The sequence below is a fragment of the Rana temporaria genome, chromosome 5 (assembly GCF_905171775.1).
Source record: "Rana temporaria chromosome 5, aRanTem1.1, whole genome shotgun sequence".
Classification (NCBI taxonomy): domain Eukaryota; kingdom Metazoa; phylum Chordata; class Amphibia; order Anura; family Ranidae; genus Rana; species Rana temporaria.
The window spans coordinates 104,537,918-104,561,036 of NC_053493.1; the positions used below are offsets into that span (position 1 = coordinate 104,537,918).

General features: G+C 37.0%; 1 protein-coding gene across 9 annotated transcripts in view; it reads right to left on the reverse strand.

Annotated features, from left to right (window-relative positions):
• SATB1 (SATB homeobox 1) overlaps window positions 1-23,119 on the reverse strand; it is a 137,817-nt gene that overhangs the window by 105,350 nt on the left and 9,348 nt on the right. For all 9 annotated transcript variants that reach the window (XM_040352966.1, XM_040352965.1, XM_040352969.1 and 6 more), the window contains 3 exons: window positions 22,678-22,801; window positions 7,244-7,355; window positions 1,477-1,922 (listed from right to left, as the gene is read on the reverse strand). In XM_040352966.1, coding sequence (XP_040208900.1) covers window positions 1,477-1,922; window positions 7,244-7,355; window positions 22,678-22,801 — 682 coding nt within the window. The remainder of the gene's footprint in view (window positions 1-1,476; window positions 1,923-7,243; window positions 7,356-22,677; window positions 22,802-23,119) is intronic.

The following is a 23,119-nucleotide window of genomic DNA, read 5'->3' on the forward strand; positions in this document are numbered from 1 at the left end:
ACTGCAGTACCAGTCCTTAAATGAGGTGGATGCAGTTGCTTTTTCATATTTTTACTTTGATTTGTAGCCTGGTGATCCTGCCAGTGCCATCCTTTATGTCCTAACATGACAACCCTTACTAACTCTTAGATTGTAAGCTCCAACAAGCATGGCCTTCTGATTCCTCTTGTACCAATTTATAATGCAACTGTACTGTCTGCCTTCATTTTGTCAAGTGCTGCGCAAACTATTTGCGCTATATAAATCCTGTATTATAATAATAATAACTATACTGTAGTGTTGTCCCCATAGGACAGGAGGTGTGTTAAGGCTAAAGAACACCTCCCTCTCTCCTTACCTTTATATTATGGGGAAGAGGTGCTCTGTAGTTTACAGAAGAAAACATGTTATACCACAGGTACAAATAACCTAGCAAAATACATTTATAGTTAGTTCTTTGTGCCTTAATGAAGGCCAGTTTAACATTGCAGCTTCCAGATTGGATGAAAGCTAAGTGAAATTTGTCTGTGAAACTAGTCAAAATAAAGAGCGGTTATTTTGATGATTTTTGACAATGGCTCCAGAATTGTATATTTCATTACCTCCTAGAGCTTGCTGTGTTAATGAATGGTATGAGTATCCTGATACTGATTGTATAAAGACTTGACTGCAAATAACAGAAAAAAGCAATAAAAGAGAGATATGCTTATGACAACCAACTTTCACTTCTCAAATATGCAATGGGGAAAACAAAATTCTGGATGTTTGCTGTAAGGATGCTTTCTTTGCTCCAGATTTCATACATCAGTCATAATGAATATCCAGTATTGGGTATGCAAAGATTTGTTAAAGTTCACACCTCTCAGCCCCAATCTATCCTACGATGTAAAACAAAAGTTCCCAAACTGTACAAAGGTGTGATGCTTCACCACATTAAATTCAAATAAGGCACAAAACAAAAGCAACACATACAACCCCACTAATCATGCATACAACAAAAACTTCATGTGTAGACCCAAGTACATGGCAATGTAAAAGTAACACAGAAGGCCCACTCTAGCTTATACAGTGGTGGAATTCGACAAGAGAAATAAATAAAATATTGACTTTATAGCATAGCAAATAATTACAGACAAGCTTTCTGCACATCTACCTTATGAAGGAATGTTCGTGAATGAGAACTTGTCAAGCTATTTTTACATTTGGTAATGAAAACAAAAAATGTGTTGTACATGTTCTAGTATAACAGCTGCTTTTGCAATCTACAACCATCAAAATCACTTTTGTAAAAGCGCTGCTAAAAACCGACGAGATTGTCCAAACAGACACAACCACCAAAATGCATCCATTTATGCTTGCAGTTGACTGAAGAATTATTTCTCCTCCACTACAGTACTGATTTTTACATGAACAACAACAAACATTTTCGTAAAAAAAAAAAAAAAAAAAAAAAAAGTACAGTTAAATAAATACTGCAAAAAACAGAGCTTTATTTACCTGAGTTCGGTTGAAAGCCACACGTGCAAATACTGCCTGCGAGATTCCTGCCCGCTTCAGTTCGTCGCGTACCCACTGGTAGACATCGGAAGACACCTCTGTGTTGGGTGAGACTTGTTGCTCCATAGGCTTGTTCATTGATCGACTGACTGGAGGAGGGTGGTTCAAGTACTGCTGGTTTAAGGACTGCTGGGCTAAAAGTCTGTTGACTGCGTATTGCTGGTTCAGTAACTGAGCCATCACCAGCTGCTGATTGACTAACTGAGGGCTGATGGGAGCAGATACAAGTCCAGGATGCAAGTTAGGAAGTGGTGTCCGGACAGGTGGCTGACTGCTCATAGAGTGCTGTACTGGAGAAGAAGGTTTTTCGGGGGTACCGGGCACAGGCTGCTGACCAAAGTTCACATGATTTGAATTTTGTTGAGATAACTCGTCATCCATGTCAACTACAAAGGCCAAAATAGAAATATTAGTAAAAGTCTCATTTTAGACTATCAGAAAATCTGAGTACTGTACAGAAGCCTGCTTAGTATTTAAGATATAGGGCTGTGGTGTAAAATGGCTTTTAAGGCTAAATTAGTTGCATCCTGCTTCTTTACTACCGTGTAGTATCAGTGGAGATTTAATTCCCTATTTTACTCTATTATTTTACAAGTTACCGTAATCAACTCCACTGTATCCAGAATCAACGGCACACCTTGCTTCCTGCATCACCAGTGTCGTTATAACTTTAGTTCACACCTATGCAGGTGCATTGGTAATTGGGCTTGAAACTGCCACAAGCCTGCAATTGGGCTGTCTGGAAATTCTTCCCCTGCTCACTAAAATGGTGCTCTCAGATCACCAGATTACTGGCAGAAGGGATTGGAGTAGATTGTACTACAGGAATGCAGTATAAAAATTGAGGTACCATGTAAATATTTGCTTTCTATTTGCATCTCCAGGATTAATATTCTGCTAAGATCAAAATGTACCTTTAATGTCTGTAATCATAGGCAGGTGGTCTATTGGCAGATATTTTTTACAAATATTTTGGGTTTACTCTGCATTTCTTGCATACTGAAGAAAACGCACTTCTTCAGTATATTTGTTCATGAAAAAGGGCCATGTTAGGGGAAGCAGACTTCTGCTTCAAAATCTATATAAAGAAGGTAAGTAGTGTTAGGTTTGCTAAAAATTCTATACGCATGAAAAAAAGGAAAAAAACTCAAATGAAAGGACACCTTTCATATGAGAAATATGAAGGTGGCAATTCCTTCTGGAAATGCTTGCTGCCTGGCTGAATCTGACTTCCAAACTTAGAGTCACCTACCCAAAACAAGCAATGAAGCTAAGACTCTGCATATTGGATGAGCACCCAGAAAGTTCTCAGGCCAAAAGGTGAGCATGACATCCAGTTTTCAAGCATTTTCAGAAGAGGTCCACAAGGGCTGCCTATGTTTTCTTCTCATGGCACATTTACTTCACAAAAGCACAGGAATGGCAAGCCCTTGGAAAGGTACTCAGTATATCGGGCCCTTATCTGTCGGGAATAATTGGGTCCAGCAGATTACCTGGGGCATCCTCTCACATGGGAAAAGGTTTGGGATGGTACTGATCAAACGATGATCTACTGTAGTTCTGTGCCAAAGTGCATTTTACAAGCACATGTGCAGTTTTACACTATAAACCAACCATTTATATACCTTACAGGGACCAGGTGGATATATTTTTTCCCCCAAAATTTGATTACCAACAATGAATACAAGCAGTGCTTCTATTGTACACAGGAGGAGATTTATTAAAACTGGTGCACTTAGAATATGGTACAGTTGTGTATGGCAGCTTCTAATGTCAGCTTGTTCAATTAGCCTTTGGCAATAAAACCCTGAACGCGGATTGTTTCTAGTCAGAGTTGCACCAGATTTTGCACTCTCCAGCTTTAGTAAATAATCCTCACAGTTTGCATAAGGGAATGCCTTATCATCTGTGAAATGTGGGCCTGCCATGAGGAAGAATACTAACACAGTGATATGAAAAATACTGGATTATAATAGATCAAATACCTAAGTCAAGGTAGTGACATATAACCATAGATGTTGTCATACATTCTGCTGTATTATATTGGTCAAAGAATGAAATCATACCATCATCTGATACATTGAGATAAATATTTTTTTAAATGCCCTTGGGGTCATTGAATTAATACAGTGCTGACCTTGTATTTGAAAAGTTCAGATAAGTGATGAGCCGGTTTCAAAATAGATTTTGGCATTGAGCAGCACATCTGATTAATTCTGCTATCAGATAGTTATGAAGGCAAATTTCATTTATATTAATTAAAAACAAATTCTCTCTCTTTTTATATATATATATTTATATATATAAGGTTTGGTATTGTGTAGTCCCTACCGTATTTATCCATACATACCTATGGCAGCAGGAGTCCTGAAAACCACATGTGGGGTTGATTCAGAGTAAAGCCTGTTCACTTAGCAAAATGAATGTTCACCAAGTGAATGATAGTAAATAAGACACTTTAAATATCCAATAATGTGTGTGGGAAATGATAAAAACAGGATTTTTGCTAATGTGCAATTAGTTGATTGAAGTGAATTTTGCAAAGAAAGCAGTCTCTGTTCCTTTAATAAATCAACCCCAATATATTTATTTATTATTTCCTTAAATTAATGTACAGTATGTATGTATGTGTGTATGTATGTAGTTTATATATGTGTATGTATATAGTTTATATCAGTTCAGTTTTATACAACACTCTGTTCTGTGAGCCAGCTCCCTGTGCACTATAGCTGATATGCCTAAAAGTCTTTTCTATAGATTCTTTGTGTAAAGTTTTTTTTTTTTTTTTAATTGTAAATATATCGATTGCACTGGCAAACAGGGCTGTGCTGTATGTCAGAGCTGTGTTAATATCATGACAGAATTGGCAAAAATACAAGTCCTTTGGCAGATAAAATAACTCCCCATATATGTATTTTACCTGTGAATTTAGCTGTTTGCCTGGATTTTGGATTTAAATTCAACAAAAACAAACAAATCTCTATATAGTAAAGAATAGCTGCGATATTAACAAAATGGGCTCTCGAATGTCTTGTTTCTGCGATAGGCAATAACAGTAGGCTAGACTAGGGACAACATTCTACAACAAAGCACAGATCAGGCCAAGTTGACAGCTCAAAACAATGCAACAGAAAACAATGCATTGTTTTAATTAAAAAAGGTAATTTGTCTATATGGATAGTCTCTTTGCTCTAGCGTTTGAAACTGCTCAAATCTCAGCACTTTTTCTGTGCCAAAACAATTGGGAAGGCAATGTTAAAATAGGAATGCTTAAACAAAGCACACTATAATTTACATGCCACAGCAAGAGACATCTATTAAGTATATGGATAACCCATTAAAAAGGAGTAGCTGACAAATGTATTTACAAACTACATATGTACAGCTTTTAAAGTATTTCTCATCAAAAATACAAAGTAATGGGACTTTATACATGTCATTTAAACTGGATACTCCTCAGCATAATGAAGAAAATGGTTCTACATTCACACCTATGCACTTAATCTTAGAAAGGAAGAAACAACATTTTTACTAAGAATTATAAGGATATAACAAATACAGTTCTATGCTGAAAGCGGGGAATGGTTAAAGCCTGTCAGGACTTTTTTGCTATCTATGTCCAACTGGAGGGATTTACCCTCACTTTCTGTCCTGTAGACACATTACGAAATCAGGAGAAATCTCTCCAAATTAAGGAAAATTCCTTCTTATTTTCCATCGGAATTCTGATGAAGCTGACTTCCATCAGTCTTGCATACACACTGTCAGCCTAAATTCCGACCTTCGTCAAACATTGACGTCAAACACTCCAACGAGCAGAGAAAATTAATTTCAATGCTTCCGAGCATGCATTGACTTGATTCTGAGCATGCGTGGGTTTTTTCTCCGTCGGAGTTGCACACAGACGATAGGAATTTCCTATAGTTTTTTTTTTCCATCGGAAAAAAATAAAACATGTTTTATTTCTAAACAACGACGGAAAAAAGTCCGATGGGGCCTACACACGTTCGGAATTTTAAATGAAAAAAGTCTATCTGACTTTTTTCATCGGAAATTCCGATCGTGTGTACGCGGCATTAGTCTCCAGAACAAGTGTCCCTATCAGATTTCCTTCAATTCCTGATTCAATGTCAACTAAAAAAACACTCAAGCAAGGACACACATTAAAAACAGAGCTTTCAGCCCGTCATTTTTGCTACTACAACTTAGGCAATAAAACTTTAGTAGGTATTAAAATAAATAGTAACTATGGGCAGCTGTCACTTATCCTATCTGTAGTTTTAATAAGCAAGCCAACAATGACACTATACTAGCAGAAGGTACATTTAACAGTCCTACTTAAAACATAGATAACTCTTTACTCACGCACACCAGTATGGGGCCAAATGGTAAAAAGAAAAAAAAGAAATACCAATAAAAAATTCTACAACGTACATTGGTCAGAATGAAGTTCGTTGTGAGAATTCATAAATATCTGTCAATTTTGTATATTTTTTATTTTAGAAAAGTTCTACCATAACAGACTGCAATGCTACCATGTACACTGCCAGCTCATCCCCATATTACACTGCCTTTCAAGGGGAGGCCATATTGATTGAACTCCAACATTTTGGATTCACACTTGTGTTGCACGTTATAAAAAACTGGTGTAAGCCTTGTTGCATGGTGAATATTCTGTGAAATGGAGAGTGTTGCATTGTCAAAAATGATGGTAGTGCATTTTTATTTTCATGATTGAAGGAATGTTAAGAGCCAACTTAAAATAAATTAACTGTCCTAATGCAACACGCCTCGATACACAAAAACATGTGAATGTATTCTTACTAAAGAACCAATTGAGAATCTGTTTGAAACTACTCCTGATCAAGGACTGAAACTATGGTCTAAGGCTAAGCCAATTGAACAGGAATGGTGAAATAGTGCACAGTCAATCACATCTCACAACTCTAACATAGCTTAGCCCATAATGTATAAAGAAATGCTGCTCTAAATCATTGGCAATGTCTCACTATCTCAGTGGTTTGTGTAAGAATCATCAGTGTCCTTACAGTGATAGTAAAATCATGGTAACTCCATTGTTAATTTTGACAAATTACCATTTCACTGTTGTATTGTTTAATCACAAAACATATACAATTATGAGTGGGCTTTCTTTATATTGTAAAATTTGCTTAGAAGGGCTCTTTTCCCAAGCACAATACCTTCCTGAGGTGGCTTCCTTTGTCAGACTCATAAGCTGCACACTAATTTGATTGCGTTGAGGCACCTTCTTAGCATCAGCATGAATAATATGCACGCCTGAAATGCAGCTTGAAAGTCAGATAACAGCAGTTTTGAGGAAATATTTTACTTAATTTCAGATTTCATGTTTATAACAAGTAAAGTGGAAACCAAAAAAACTTTAAAGTTTTTTTTTTTAATAAACTATGCCTTGTATTGTGTTGTCATAGCAAAGGTATCTGTCCTTCTATTAACACTAAACAAAATACATTTATATAGCCATTTTTGGTATGACTGAATGCCTGAAGACTAGCCCAGAGCCACTAAAAAAAAGAAAAAAGACTTTACATATCACACGTATCTTCTTCCTTAACCTCAATTTACAAAATGTATATTGGTTCCTAATTGTGAAACTAAAGGATTTTAATTATGACTTTAACCAATGTCACTGAAAACAACCACTTTATGCAATTGTTTTTGTACTTACCCATCATATCTCTTGTCTTCTTGAAATGTTTATACCACCTTCCAAATTCTTGACATTTTGCTGCTGAGACATTTGCATAGTAAGTGCTGTTCACAATGGAAGAAATCATACTCTGTACACAAAAGAAAAGAAAACCCAAATGAAAAAAAAGGAGAATAAAGCACATGACGTGTCACAAGTAAAAAAAAAAAAATGTCAGTGTGACTGACAAAACCAAGCAATTTTTTTTTAAATAAAATAAAAATTGAAACAAGCAGCATGAATTCTATGTTGATTCTGTTGACATAAATATCTAAGCAGTGTGAAAGCTGTGGCTGCAGAGTTGCATTGCATATGGGAATTGCATATGAAAATTAATATGCACAATTCGAATATGCAATATGTTAACATACAATAAACAAAATTTACTTTACCAAAAAAAAAAAAGTCTGCCGGCAGAAACACATATTTGTAAGTAGTCTCTTAATAGAAAATGTATGCCTGATCGGAAACAATTACAGTAAAACCTTTGTTTGAGAGTAATTTGGTTTGAGAGCGTTTTGCAAGACAAGCAAAATGTTTTAATAAGTTTTACCTTGATATATGTCTTGATATAAGAGTAGCGTCATATCACAACTGAGTATAAAAGAGAAGAGAGGCGCCTCCAAGTGTAGCAATATGGTAACATTTAATGAAGGTACAACATTTAGCAACTTATTGCTACACTTATGCCCTGTGCACACGATCGGATATCTGATGGAATCTAATCCGATGGATTTTTTCATCGGATATCTGATGAAGCTGACTTTCATCAGTCCTGCCTACACACCATCAATCAAAAATCCGACCGTGTCCAACGTGGTGACGTAAAACACTATGACGTGCTGAGAAAAATGAAGTTCAATGCTTCCGAGCATGCGTCGACTTGATTCTGAGCATGCATGGATTTTTGACCGATGGAGTTCCATACAGACGATCGTTTTTTCTATCTTTTTTTATCCATAGGAAAATTTTAAAACATCTATTTTTTTGCACCGATGGAAAACAAACCGATGGGGCCCACACACGATCGGTTTGTCCGATGAAAACGGTCCATCGGTCCTTTTTTATCAGACAAACCGATCGTGTGTACAGGGCTTTAGAGGTGCCTCTCTTCTCTTTTATACCCTTTAAAAAAAATGCTTTGATATACAAGTGCTTTGGATTACAAGCATGTTTCTGGAACGAATTATGCTCGCAAACCAAGGTTTTACTGTACCTCTATCACTGATGACATGTATGGACATTCCAAAAAGACTGTCACACTCACCAGCTCACACTTAGGTATGAAGTGTGGCAGGATTTCTTGGGGTTGATTTCCTAAAGGCAAATAGACTGTTCACTTTGCAAGGGAAGATGCACTTTGCAGGGACATTTCCCCAGAGTTTAGTGAATGAAGCAAAGCCTTGCTGACTTCCAATTATGCGCAAGCAAAAAGGCTTCCCTATATTTTACTACTATTACAAGCCAACTAATTATTTAATTGGGTAACTATATGGCAAATGAGGTTCAATGCTAATAAATGTAAAGTCTTGGGGGCTAAAAACATGCATAAGTCATACAGCTGGGGGAGTCAATAGTCAAGAAAGATCTGGGTGTTCTGGTAGATCAAAGACTTACTAATAGTATACAACACCAAGCTGCAGTTTCTGAAGCTAGCAAAATACCTTCTTGTATAGAAGAAGTATAGACCTCAGAGACAGAGACATCATTTTGCCCCTGTACAAATCATTAGTAAGATCTCATCTGGAATATGCAGTTCAGTTTTGGGCACCAGTTCTCAAAAGAGAGTTCTCAGAGAACTGGAGAAAGTGCAGATAGAGGCAACCAAACTGATAAACATGGAGGAGCTCAGCTATGAGGAAAAGATTACCTGAACTGAATTCATTCTCTGTTGAGAAGAGGAGGTTAAAGGGGGCATGGTCACCATGTGTAAATGTGTGTGGCCCAAAAAAACTAAAGAAGAGCTGGATGCATTTCTAAATGTAAAAGATATAACTTGAATAATATTCATAGGTAATAATACCAGGAAGAGTAGATCTAGGGTATATATGATTGCCTCCTGGGGGATCAAGAAGGGATCCCCTCACTAAAATAAATGCGATCATGCTTTATTGTTTCTTTTTTTTTTTTGCATTCTTCTGGGTCAACTTTTAACCAGGATAACTATGTAATTGAACTAAGTGTGATCATGCCCAAAAAACATGTATATGCTGCTCAAAGATTTACATATCTGCATGACTTTCTACTGTGTTTTTTTTTTTTTTCTTTTTTTTTGGCTTCTCTTCTTTACCTGGTGATCCTGCCAGAAACACATTTTACGTCCTAAATTGACAGTGTTCACTAGTTAACTGTATTGTATCTGTAAAGAAGCAGCATCGTCAGGACTACTGTAGGAGAGGACTACAGAAAGTGGAGGAGGTGTTTTGTAGCTGCAAACCATGTTGATAAGAGTGCAGCATTGCCAGACAGCACAGGAAGTTATCAGCTTACTACAGTCGATATCTGTCAGGATCAAAAGGTATTTTTTTTTTTTTGCACAGATTGAATAGATATAACAAAAACACTTTCAATTATATATTTAGCAGACCAAAGGGGAGAAATTAGTAGAAATGAATGGGTAGGATTTACATACACTTTTTTTTAAGGTTTAACCACTTAAGGACCGCCGCACGATGATATACGTCGACAGAATGGCACAGCTGGGCACAAGGATGTACAGGTACGTCCCCTTTAAGATCCCAGCAGTGGTTCGCTCGCTCGCGACCTGGTCCTGAGCTCCGTGACCGCGCCCGTGGGACCCGTGGACCCGATTGCCGCCGGTGTTCCGCGATCGGGTCACAGAGCTGAAGAACGGGGCGAGGTAAGTGTAAACAAACCTCTCCCCGTGCTTCCCAGTGAGACTGTCACTGGTCGTCTGTTCCCTGTCATAGGGAACGATGATCAGTGACGTCACACGCCAAGCCACGTCCCCACACAGTAAGAATCACATATTAGGTTACACTTAACCCCTTCAGCGCCCCCTAAAGGTTAACCCCTTCACTGCCAGTGTCATTTTCACAGTACTCAGTGCATTTTTATAGCACTGATCGCTGTAAAAATGACAATGGTCCCAAAATAGTGTCAAAAGTATCCAATGTGTCTGCCATAAAATCGCTGATCGCCGCCATTACTAGTAAAAAAAATACATATATAAAAATGCCATAAAACTATCCCCTATTTTGTATACGCGATAACTTTTGCGCAAACCAATTCATATTTTACTAAAAATATGTAGAAGAATACGTATCGGCCTAAACTGAGTAAAACATTTTTTATTTATTTTTTAGATATTAATTATAGCAAAAAATATTGAATTTTTTTCCAAATTGTCCCTTTATTTATGTTTATAGCGCAAAAAATAAGAACCGCAGAGGTGATCAAACACCACCAAAATAAAGCTCTATTTGTGGGGGAAAGGGGACGCCAATATTGTTTGGGAACCACGTCACACGACCGCGCAATTGTCAGTTTAAGCGACGCAGTGCTGAATCGCAAAAAGGGGCCTGGTCCTTTAGCAAAAAAATGGTCCGGGGCTTAAGAGGTTAAATTAAGCATCCGTTTGCAAAGTATTTGCACAGGCAAAGAATACAGAACTGCAATTTATAAAGTATCCCCTTTCAAAAATGTAAAAAATAAATAATTTCTACATGGGAAGATCTACAATGCCATTAACAACATGACAAAAAACAGAACAGGCTATGCCCCAGATGGAATTAAATAATTTGTAGTTATCCAGAACTAGAGTAGGAGGTGCAGAGAAAAAATTTCCATCTGATTTACCCAAACAAGGAAAACATTTTTTTTCATACCGCTTTGCAAGCAAAATAAACACTGCAAGAAAAAACATATTTACAAATCTGGTTTACTAGTGTTTAAAGATTTCAAGCTCTATAAAGTAGAGAGGGCAACGACTGAAACAACTTATTTACACAATTATCTAAATACGATTAAACAGCTGATGGACAAATATTAAACTCGAAAATGTATAGTCATTTCAGCTTAATGTAATCCTCTCTCTGTAAACACCCAAGATTATTTTTTTTTCCCAACCAGAACAGTCCTGACATCTCATAAGCCTAAGGGTGAATAGCAAGAGATTGTTTTCGATCGTTATAAATATTCAAGAGACAGGCAGACCATCTGCTTTCATAATACAGGTAAAAGGAAGGCTGGAATGGAGAACACTTTGCAAAACGGTTCTTTGCAAAGTCTTCCCTTCCAAAAACATTTAAAGACAGATGTCAAAACTGTTTAAACAGTGTAATCTGGACATTAGAAAAAGCAATATTTCTCCTGTATCACAGACGTCGATACTTCACCCATCTGTGTGGCTACAAATTTCTACAACTTGTCCATAATAATTTATACCAGGAAATTATATGGGTCTGTAAAACCAAGACTTTACAACTATGCAAGACAAGTCATGACAGCTCGGGGCAATGCATCTAAAATATTGCCCACAGACAAAGTCATTATTAAAGTACATGTACAGTATGCGTGCAAACTTAGAAGTTTAATATAACAGAAATGCACAGTTGTTTGCATTAGCATAATTGTTGTTTTACAGAATCATGTGGCCACAAAAATCACAAAAGAAAATACTGACTGATGGGTGATACCATTGCCATAACTGGTAATTTTATAAATGCAAGACAAAACTTTACTATGTTGGCAGGTGTCATGATTAAAGAAATGTTCCTTCTATTTTTCCATAACTTCAAAATGACCTATGAAGCCAATCAATAGGGCAGTTCTGAGAGGTCTTAGTATGTGCAGAAACATAAATATTCAAGTAACATGAACAAAACAAAGCTTAGCTCTACCAATGATCAAAACAAAATTAAATAAATCCTATTTAATTTAACATGTACCAGTTGAAGCTAAACCAATACACTAATAAATACATGACTCCCTTGTGACTCAACATACAAAAAAAGCCTCTATTTAATTGCAGTTTTTCTTAAGAGCAACTTCACAAACTGTGTCCACCATTGGGACAAAGTCTATTTCAAATTTTCTATCATGACAAAAATCTAATATTCATTAGTGCAGCATGTGTGTTCCATCCTGACTATAAACTCACCAGAAGAGTTGGTCCCCTTAGATTATTATGGTAAAAATGCTTACAATTTGGATGAGAAAATCCTGACTGGGTCATGATGGAAAGACAGGCAATTTGCCTCTTTACCATTGGCTTATTGAAATAGAAATCAAAGGAGAGGCCTCCTGTACTTGCACCGACTCTTTCCAAATTTTCTGGCACTGTGGGATAAACTGCGACATAAAAAGAACCTTACCTCTGCATTCCATCTCATAGCGCATCTTTTAAAAAATCTCATGTTTACCCCTGGACTAGACACTAAAGCCTTTCACTTTGCCTTTTACACTGCAGCAATGTAAAAATGTATTGGAGATGCATCTGTCTGAAACATTCTAGTTCCTTCAAGTTTCATATTACAGTATATACATTCTCTATGGACTGATTGTGCTGAACTGCGATGCCATACAAAAAAACAGTATACACAAGATTTGGGTCAGAGAGAGGGCATATCCATCATCTATGGGTTATTACTTAGTTCTCCACACAAACTGGCCTATATGGTAGACTGGGAGAAGGACCTTTCTGTTGATAAAGAGCTGATTCCATGGCATAGGAGCTGTCAAGTCTCTTAGAAGGGAAGTTTAAATGTTACACTAATTTAAGCCAATTTCAAAGCCTTAACAAGGAGGTACTTGGTTCCCTCTCACCTCTCAAAAATATACTGACTTCCTCTCCTTGTTGTTTTTTCAGGGGATGTAACCTCCTAGGGACAATGGGGTATATTTACTAATGTCAAATCCACTTTGCACTACAAGTGCACTTGGTCGCTGTAGATCTGAGGGGGACACGCAAGGAAAATAAAATACAGCATTTTTGCTTGTACATGATTGGATGATAAAATCAGCAGAGCTTCCCCCGTATTTTAGATCTTCCCCTCAGATCTAAAGTGACGGCACTTCCAAGTGCAAAGTGAATTTGCCTTTAGTAAATCAACCCCAATGTATCATGTTTGGTGGGAATGGGCCTCACTCTATTTAATATTGCTCTTTTTTATTCTGTTAGGGGCTAAGATTACTACAGCCAATCATGGAAAGGACCTCTGTTTCCCTATCCCAAGCCAAGCAAAAGGTTTAATGAATTATGACCCACAAAAAATAGCTAGTATCCTGAATGACATCAGAAAACTATTTGATAAGGTTTGAGAACTGTGGGCTCAATATATGCATATTACAATCACCAAGATTTGAGTACGCTAAAACACAATACCCCAAATTCTTGCATCAAAGATCAAACCAATACTAACATTAATCTTCAATCCAAAACACAAAATTTATAAGTGAAATATTTTATTAAAAAATCACCCATATTCACTGCTGCTACCTTACTTCCAGAACTGATCCTCATTTACCACATGTTCATCAAGACAAGAAAATAGATATAAGGCAGCGCTGTGGATTAAAACTAGTTCTTCCCAATTTTTTCCCAATCAAATGTCCTTAAACCACATTAAAATAATGTCCATTTAAAAAGCATAGTCCAAAAGCACCCATGACAAATGCAACAGATATTTCAAACCAAACTTGAGTTGATATTTGTTTGTATAATACTTTTTTTGAATTGATTCCTCCAATCCACCACATGAGAAAGTGATCAACCTTTCTCTGACATCCAATCTTACTTACCAGATCACCTCTCATAGTTAAATGATCTGCAAATATAGATCACAAGATGTCACCTCCATTTAGTAATAGGCTCTCTCAGGTCTCTTCCACATTAAAAAGTCCCGAAGCAAATAGAATTAATTTGCCTTGCAATTATATAGGAGAAACCAACTGCACAAGTCTTTTAGCCAATTCCCACATTTCTTCTCATCCATAGACTTCTATGGGGCTGTAATGTGCCTAAAGGTGCACATTAAAACTCCATAGAAATCTATGGACAGGAAGAAATGTGGGAATCGGCTAAAAGACATGTGGAGTTTGTTTGTCCTATATAATTGCAAGGCAAATGCATATTACATAGTCTTCCAGGTCCTGTCTTTGCTTATCTTTTCTACCATTTCTCTTCTATGATATTCTTCTACTTTTGCATTACTTTGTCACCCCTAGGTCATTAATACATATTAGGATTTTTTTTTTTAATTCAAGAATCACGGGTGTTGAGTAAGTCCATTACCTATTGATGTTATACATCTTTTTTTCTTAGAACTGATTTTGGTATGTACTTCTAGTATTAGGATGATTATACTGTATATTGTTATTCCTGGTTTTGTAACATCTGAACCTATTTCTGGACAATTTGCAACCTAGTGTGAGATTGTAATCTTAACTTTGTACAAAAAAATGTACATATCGTACCCAAAAATGCATAAAACTATCCACCAAGATAAATGCTTAAATTATATCATCCTCTTTGCGTTCTTGACATTGGATCTATTCAAAAGTGTCATTAATATAAAAAGAATAGGGATAATTTAATTGAATAACTCACTTTATTAAAAAGTGTACTGTAAAATAATATAAAAATACAATATAAAAAAAATCACACTAAGCACTATATATTAAGGTTGTTCTAATATTCCACCAGTTCACAACGCTAGCTGCAAACTCCCTTCTCAGCACAGATGCTTGTATTCCTGTAGGTCCTGCCCAATGTGTTACATCAATGGACTTCTTCAAAAGATCCTCATAATGTCCACTGATGAAACGCATTGGATGGGAAGATAAAGGAAAACCTCATCACACAGCAGGCATCTGTGCCATGTCATCAATTAAACACGATAAAGATAATCTCATCACATAACTCCTTTTGTGCTATAAAAAAATATAAAACACTTACATGTACATTGTACACTAAGCAATACTAATACTCCACTGGAACACAACACTAGTTGCTAACTTCATTTGACAGCACAGACGCTTTATACATGATTACATATCTCATAGATTCTGCTTAACGTGTTTTATGAATAGACTTTGTTAAGAGCCCCTGACAAAGTCCACTGACGAAATTCTTTGGATTGGACCTAAAGTAAACAAGTCATCACACATCAAATGTCTGTGTTGGAAAGGGAGTTATCAGCTAGCACTGTGAGCTGGTAGAATATTAGATTTCTGTTATACATAGTGCTTAGTGCACTATGAACATGTGATCGTTCTATATTTTTTTTAATAGCATGGTTTTTAATAAAAGGAGTTATGCAGAGGAACTTCTGTCTAATTAACGATGACGTGAGGCCCCCATTCTGCCAAACATGGCCACAATAGATTTGTTTTACTTTATCAACAAAATATCAGCCATTCGTAGTTAGTTGAGCTAGATATGTGGAGGCAGAAATGCTGTAGAATAGGATATTTTAATAAATGACCCAAGTGTAGAGGGGGGAGGTGAGTTATGTTTTTCTTCTTTTTTTTTTCTCTTGTTTTGGGGAGGATGGACGTTTTAGTGGGAGGGAGGGAGGAGGGTGAGTATAAGGGGAAGAAATTTGTTAAACCAAAGGGGATATGCAGAGCACCATATGTGATATTAATGTACAGAGACATGGCTTTTATCTTATTTCTGTAGTCTTGAGCCGAGTAAACCCACAAAATACATTTGTGGCCCCTCTTCTATCTTCTCTTTTCACTATAGGTAAGGAATAACTGCAAAGAAATACACTATATACAGAAGATTGGTGGAGCATGGGGGGGGAGGTGCAAAGGGAAGATGTAAATCTACAGTATGTGCCTTTGGCCCTGTCATATGGAAGGGAGGGGGAAGGGAAATTAGATAAAGAAAAATGCTCCACACCTGGCCCCATGGGGTTGATGGGTGTGAAGACGTAGTAAAGAGTTTGCGTAACCCCATAGATTGGGGGATCGCCCCTGCAGCGGGCCCGTATACACATATGTTTTGGACTTATATAATATATATATATATATATATATATATATATATAAAAAAATGGAGTCCTTATGTATAGATAGAACATAGGCAAACAACTATTAAAATTGGTCGATCAGGCAGAGTAGGTGATTATCACAATGTCATTAGACAAGGAACGTGGGTATGCCCAATAGGCTCTGTTTTGTATTATAATCTCTGAAAATAAAGATGAAATACATTTTAAAAAAGTTATGCAGTGAGATTGTCCCTTTTGCATTTTTTAATTACACTTTCAAAAAGATCTGATGTTGGGAGTATAAAGAGGATGATAGCATTTTAAACGTTTGTGCTGGATAATTTTAGGCATTTTGGCCTTCTTATTCTTCTGGTGAGTTTGTTGTCTGGGTGGTAGAGGGCTGCACTGGGTGCTGCACTAATGAACAGTGGATAGAAGTTTTGAAATGCACTTTGTCTGAGTGGAGGACAAGATTTCTGGTGTGGATTTCAAAGTAAAGACATTGGGCCAGATTCAGAGACAGCGGCGTATTTTTGTGCGGGCATAGCGCATCTCATATGCGCTACGCCGACGTAACTCTGAGAGGCAAGAGCAGTATTCACAAAGCACTTGCTCCCTAAGTTACGTCGGTGTATCGTAAATGGGCTGGCGTAAGCCCACCTAATTCAAATTAGGAAGGTAGTGGGCGTGTTGTATTAAAATTAGCCGTGACCCCATGTAAATGAATTCCAGAACGAAAGGCGCATGCGCACGCATGCTCAGAATCACGTTGCATATACTCCCTAAGATATGTCGGCTCAATTCTTTCGACGTGAACGTAACCTACGCCCAGCCCCATTCACGTACGACTTACGCAAACGATGTAAAATCCGACGTCTGTTCCGACGTCCATACCGTAACATGACTTACCCTTGCTTTATGAGGGATAACTTTACGCCGGACGTACGCCTTACGTAAATGACGTAGCTTACTGCGACAGGCGCACGTACGTTCGTGAATCGGCGTATCTAGGTCATTTACATATTCGACACGTAAATCAATGGCAGCGCCCCTAGCGGCCAGCGTAAATATGCACCCAAGATACGACGGCGTAGGAGACTTACGTCAGTCGGATGGAGCCAGAATTCAGGCGTATCTGGTTTCAAGAATACGGCGCATAGATACGACGGCGCATCCTAGAACTTACGCGGTGTATCAACAGATACGTCGGCGTAAGTTCTCTCTGAATCTGGCCCCATAAATATATATTATTATATGTATTTATACACACACAAGGGATCTTCACAAAGTTTCCGCACTTATTTATATAACCTAGTTTAAAAAAAGTGAGGAAACGTTTTGAAGAATCCTTGTATATATAGACACACACACACTTTTTCATTTTTTTTTGGCTTGATCATTATTAGAGCTTATTTATAGAATAATCTGAGTGCTGTTTTCTTTGTGCATATTTATTTAAATTCTTGTTTATTGGTATCTCTACAAAGCTGCCAGAGAATAATTTCCCTTAATAATTTTTATAATTTTCTGTATTTTACTATGTTTCCACAAATTTGGTTTAGGGGTTAAGAATGATACAGTATTCGATTTCATAGTAGCTTTTCCTACATTTGACAATATGAAATTATTTATTTTACTGTGCAGTAACAAAAAAGGTGCTTAGTATATTAGGCTATATTATAGAGCCTGTCCACCCAAAACAAATATTTCAGGTATGGGTGGAAACCTGTTAAATCACTCTCTGGCTTCTAATGAATTATCTAATCTCACCCCAACTATATTATGTTTGGGAACCTGACTCTTTCATGTAAATGTTATAAAGTATTGCACATCTAGTGTAATGGAAAGACAGCTTAGATATATTTAAAGCTGTTTAGGACCTAGCAATCGTTTGTGCCATTCGTACTAAATTCTGAATTTACTTATCTGACAAAATAATTCAGAGAAGTCTGTCACAAATTAAACTTTGGTGTCTAAAATTCTGCTGGCATTTAACTGCCACAGGCCTTACAGTTAAATAGAAGATGATATCCCAATTCCCTAAACGGATAGAGGACTTGGGCTGGATAACCAACTAATGGGAGCGATGGTTACTTACTAACTTTGATGTGTAGTCATCTTAGCCCCTGACCAAGGCCATGACATTGTATTGTAAGCTCCAAAAACTTTTCCTGTTCCTATGGCAAAAACTAAATAGCAACCCCTATGAATAATACACTTCTGTACAGCACTTTATGGTGGGTGACAGTAAATTATATTACAACATATCTTCCTGTTCCATTTCTGGCTGTAGGTAGGTGGGTTTTTATCTACTCTGTAGGCAGTGCAACACATTTATACAGTACAACACTGCAAAGCTAAATCACAGGTAAAAAGTGATCTGTTCACTAAACGTAACCTAAACATACATTCATTCTGACAAACATAAATAACCACCAGCATTAATTATACTGCTGATGGAGAGGAGTAGACTATAATTGTAAAATACCAAAGCAAACATTATTTTAATTAATGTTATAAAATGAGGTCTAGCAAATATAAGGGAACATTTTAACTGACTCATGAGCAAACTTTTTTTCTCATGGCTACGACTTAAAAAACAATAGAACCTGTACATGGTACTATAAATACATAATACATTTTGAATATTTTATGAGCTGGGTTTTTATTAAGTAATAAAATATAGTGCATGCAAAATTATAAATCTATCTTTTTAAAAGGTTGCACACTCCAATATTACAAAAGAGACTACTGATACATAAATAGAAAGGCCATCTGTCATATGCAATTTCAAGATAAAACAGTGGAAAGTTTGTACAGAACTTATTTGCTGGAGCTGTGGCCCATAAGCAAGATTCCACGGTTCCACTTGGATGCTGTCTTATAGAAAAAGCTGTAATTTTCCTTCCATTAAGCTTTCCATTTAAAAAGAAATTGGATACTAATGTATTGTCAAGTGAACATATAGACTACTATAGGAAGGCAATGGATTATACCAACCAGATAAAACATAAAGCTTCTCTGCTTCTTACCCACAGTGCAAGAATATGTGATCCTAAGCTGCTGGGACAGCTATGGACCTAATAGCAAGCAATGTAATAATAGCACAAATGAGATTCAGCAATGACTTGACAAAGGAAAGACCATGTGTATTTATCATATTTGTGTTATTTGGCATCTGCTATTACAGAATTCTTTGTGTTGGCTACAGCTTAGATTACTGGCATACAGTTAATACATAAATCCTATAGCTGTTATCAATATTGTTAGTTCCTTAAATGATTTTCTTACATCTTCAATAAAAAAAAAAAAAGGAAAAACGTTTTTTATTAACCTAAACGCTAAATTGTGCGCGTATAGTGAGTACTGTGGTATTCACAGTACTCACTATACGCGCACCAAACACTGAGGCAGGTCCATTTACATACAATAACAAAAAAGCTGGAAAATTAATCCATTTCATAGTCAAAGTATCAAGGAAAAAGAATAGTGATCACAAACTGGGGTGACTATGCATGGAGAGTGAGGCATGGTTTGAACCAACTTTAAACCATTTAAAACAAAAATTACTTTACAAACATCTGGGGAAAATACATATTTTCTGGCCTAGATTCAAAGCTATTGTCTGCGGTGCAAATTAGGCATTTCCCTAGCTTCCTAAAATATGGGTGGTCTTTGCTTTACCTAAGCCAAGAGCATCTCATATGCTCCTAAAAATAAATGTCTGATAAATGTGAAATCCATTCCATGAAAAAAGGCCATTCAGCTAGTTAAATCATTTACCTACAAATTATGATCAAAAGAGTGCTTTAATTATGAAAATATTAATGAAAGCATATTCAAAGACTAAGTAAAGTGTCAAATAATTTGCATACCCCATTAGAAATCCAGTTCAATCCACCAGAGTAATAACAAAATAAAAATAAAAAATAATAGTCTCTCTCTCTTTCCATAAGAGTGGGAATAAATTCACCTTGCCTGCAAGATAATCAGGTAAGGAACAGTCTTACTATTCAAAAAGGATTTTGTTTGATTATACTTTGTTGTGTTACTAGAAGGGAAAAAAATGGAACGAATCCTATCTGTAGGTTCCATGAGTCGCTGCAGCAAACGCCCACTGTTTTCTTGCAGTGGTTACAAATGTGGCAGTTGTATAGACGCATACATGGAATGGCTCGCAACCAATGAATAGAATTTTGATTATTTCCAGGCCAGAAATCATTGAATGGGAGCCACAAGAATGGAGGAATAGAAACAAATATTGTGCACAGCATCAACTACAGAACAATTCAAATCACCTGCAACACATTCTTGTATTAACCACTTGAGATCCGCGCTATAGACAAAATACGTCCGCAGCGCGGCTCTCAAGTGCCAAGTGGCCGTTTAAACACGGCCTTTTATGTGCATTACCCGCGCGCGCCACTGGGTGGCGCGCGGCGGGTAAAAACTGTCCCGGGGCATCGCCGAAGACCCGATGCGTGTACCTGGCGGCCGCGATGTCCGCCGGGTACACGCGATCGTCGGTGACACGGCAGGTGACAGCAGGGACGTGGAGCTCTGTGTGTAAACACAGAGCTCCACGTGCTGTCAGAGGAGAGGAGACCGATCTGGGTCTCTTGTACATAGAGACACAGCATCGGTCACCTCCCCCAGTCACCCCCCTCCCCCCACACAGTTATAACACACCCAGGCTACACAGTTAACCCCTTCCTCACCCCCTAGTGTTAACCCCTTCACTGCCAGTCACATTTATACAGTAATTTGTGCATTTTTATAGCACTGATCGCTGTATAAATGTGAATGGCGCCAAATTTGTGTCAAAAGTGTCCGATATGTCCGCCGCAATATCCCAGTCCCAATAAAAATCGCAGATCGCCGCCATTACTAGTAAAAAAAAAAATAATAAAAAAAATCATAATTCTGTTCCCCATTTTGTAGGCGCTATAACTTTCGCGCAAACCAGTCGCTTATTGCGAATTTTTTTTTTTTTTTTTACAAAAATACGTCGAAAAATACGTATCAGCCTTAACTGAGAAAAAAAAGTTTTTTTAAAAAAAAAATGGGATATTTATTATAGCAACAAGTAAAAAAAAATATATATTTTTTTTAAATTGTCGCTCTTTTTTTGTTTATAGCGCACAAAATAAAAACCGCAGAGGTGATCAAATACCACCAAAAGAAAGCTCTATTTGTGGGGAAAAAAGGACGCCAATTTTGTTTGGGAGCCACGTCGCACGACCGCGCAATTGTCAGTTAAAGCGACGCAGTGCCGGACGCTGAGATTTCGCCTGGGAACGAAGGGGGTTTATGTGCCCAGTAAGCAAGTGGTTAATACAAAAATTTGTAAAAAGTGGGCCACTTATATTTGTAAAGTGAATAGTAAACTGTGACCATTACTTTAAAAAAAATAAAAAAATAAAAATGGTTTCCTAACTGTACTATAATATAAGCAAGCATGAATCACCTATGCTTTAAAAAGTAATAATAATGTGTCATAACATGCTCAAAATAGTGAAGAGATAGATGAAAATGTATTGTACTGTAGCTCTTTTCATAAATGTATTAGCAACTAATGCAAAGACACTGTGATAACACACAGTTACTATATAATAGACAAAATACAAGCTCTACAGGGAAGACTATGCAGATGAATAGAGCATAATGTATGTAGCTGAGCACTATCAATTTCGCTGTAGGTCACAGCATAGGTTATATAAGCACACTTTTGAATTTGTCCAAACACTAAAAGTAAGTAAGCCTCAGAATGAAACTTAAAAGGTATTAAAGACTTACCCTTTAATTATTCTATAACTTTATAGTTACTTTTTTCTTTAATGTAGGCACACAAATATCATATGTATTTATAAGAAATTAAATACAGACTACTCAGGTGCACAAAAAAGGGAATTTAAAATGTACTAGTATAAAAGAATATTAGAAAACCAAACTATTTCACTTTGGCAAAACAGTCATTGTGAGGCCAAAAAAAATCTGCTCAAAGTCCAACCAGATCAGTAGTTAGGAAAAAAAAAATTCAATGGTTTAATTGTATTACCAGAATATTTTAATTAGATTATATGACAGGATTCTAATTGTGTTGCTTGTAATTATTCTAAGTCCCATGAGGAATCTTTTTCTCACTTTTTTTTTTTTTTTTTAAGGTTGCATGCATAATTCATTGTTTGGGTGTAGGCTTTCGTACAAGACATTTTCCTACTATCGTGGACGTGAAATCCTAAAGTGTGCTGTGGCAATTACATCACAATGCTGGAGGGGAATGGCAGGTGCATTCCAGCATGAGATGTGATCATGTGTTAGAAGTCGCTGTACACTGCTAAGAACAATTCCTAGAGGTGGCAACAAGCACAATACAATTATCAAGGTCATGCCAGTTATTGGAAGCTTGACAGCATAGCAGTATTGTTTTTCAATACTATTCAAGGCTGATACCTGGGACAGAGGACATTCCTTAGCCAGTGAACTCTGATTCATATCTTTCAGCAGGTCCTTCAGAGCGTTACGTACTGTTATGTGGGACCATTGCTCAGGAGGCAAGTCTTCAAGTTTGGGGCAACTATTAGAGACAGATTAGAGAAGGGATTATTACAAGATTGCATCCTGCTGCAGAACATTCCTTAAAGACAGACAGATTTCATTTTGCGCATCAAGCAGATGCATCTGGAGATTGCTCTCGGTCTCCTGATTGTTCCGATTAGTTAATTACTTTATACAACACATCTGCTGTATTGATGCATGAATTATACATCAGCTGCATGTGGCGACTATTTTTGCATGTTACTTCTACCTTCCTGCTCTGATGCGCTTGGTGAAACAATTTAAGGTGCAATGCCTTCTCACAACTGATCAGGAGAAACAGGCTTAAGATCAGTCT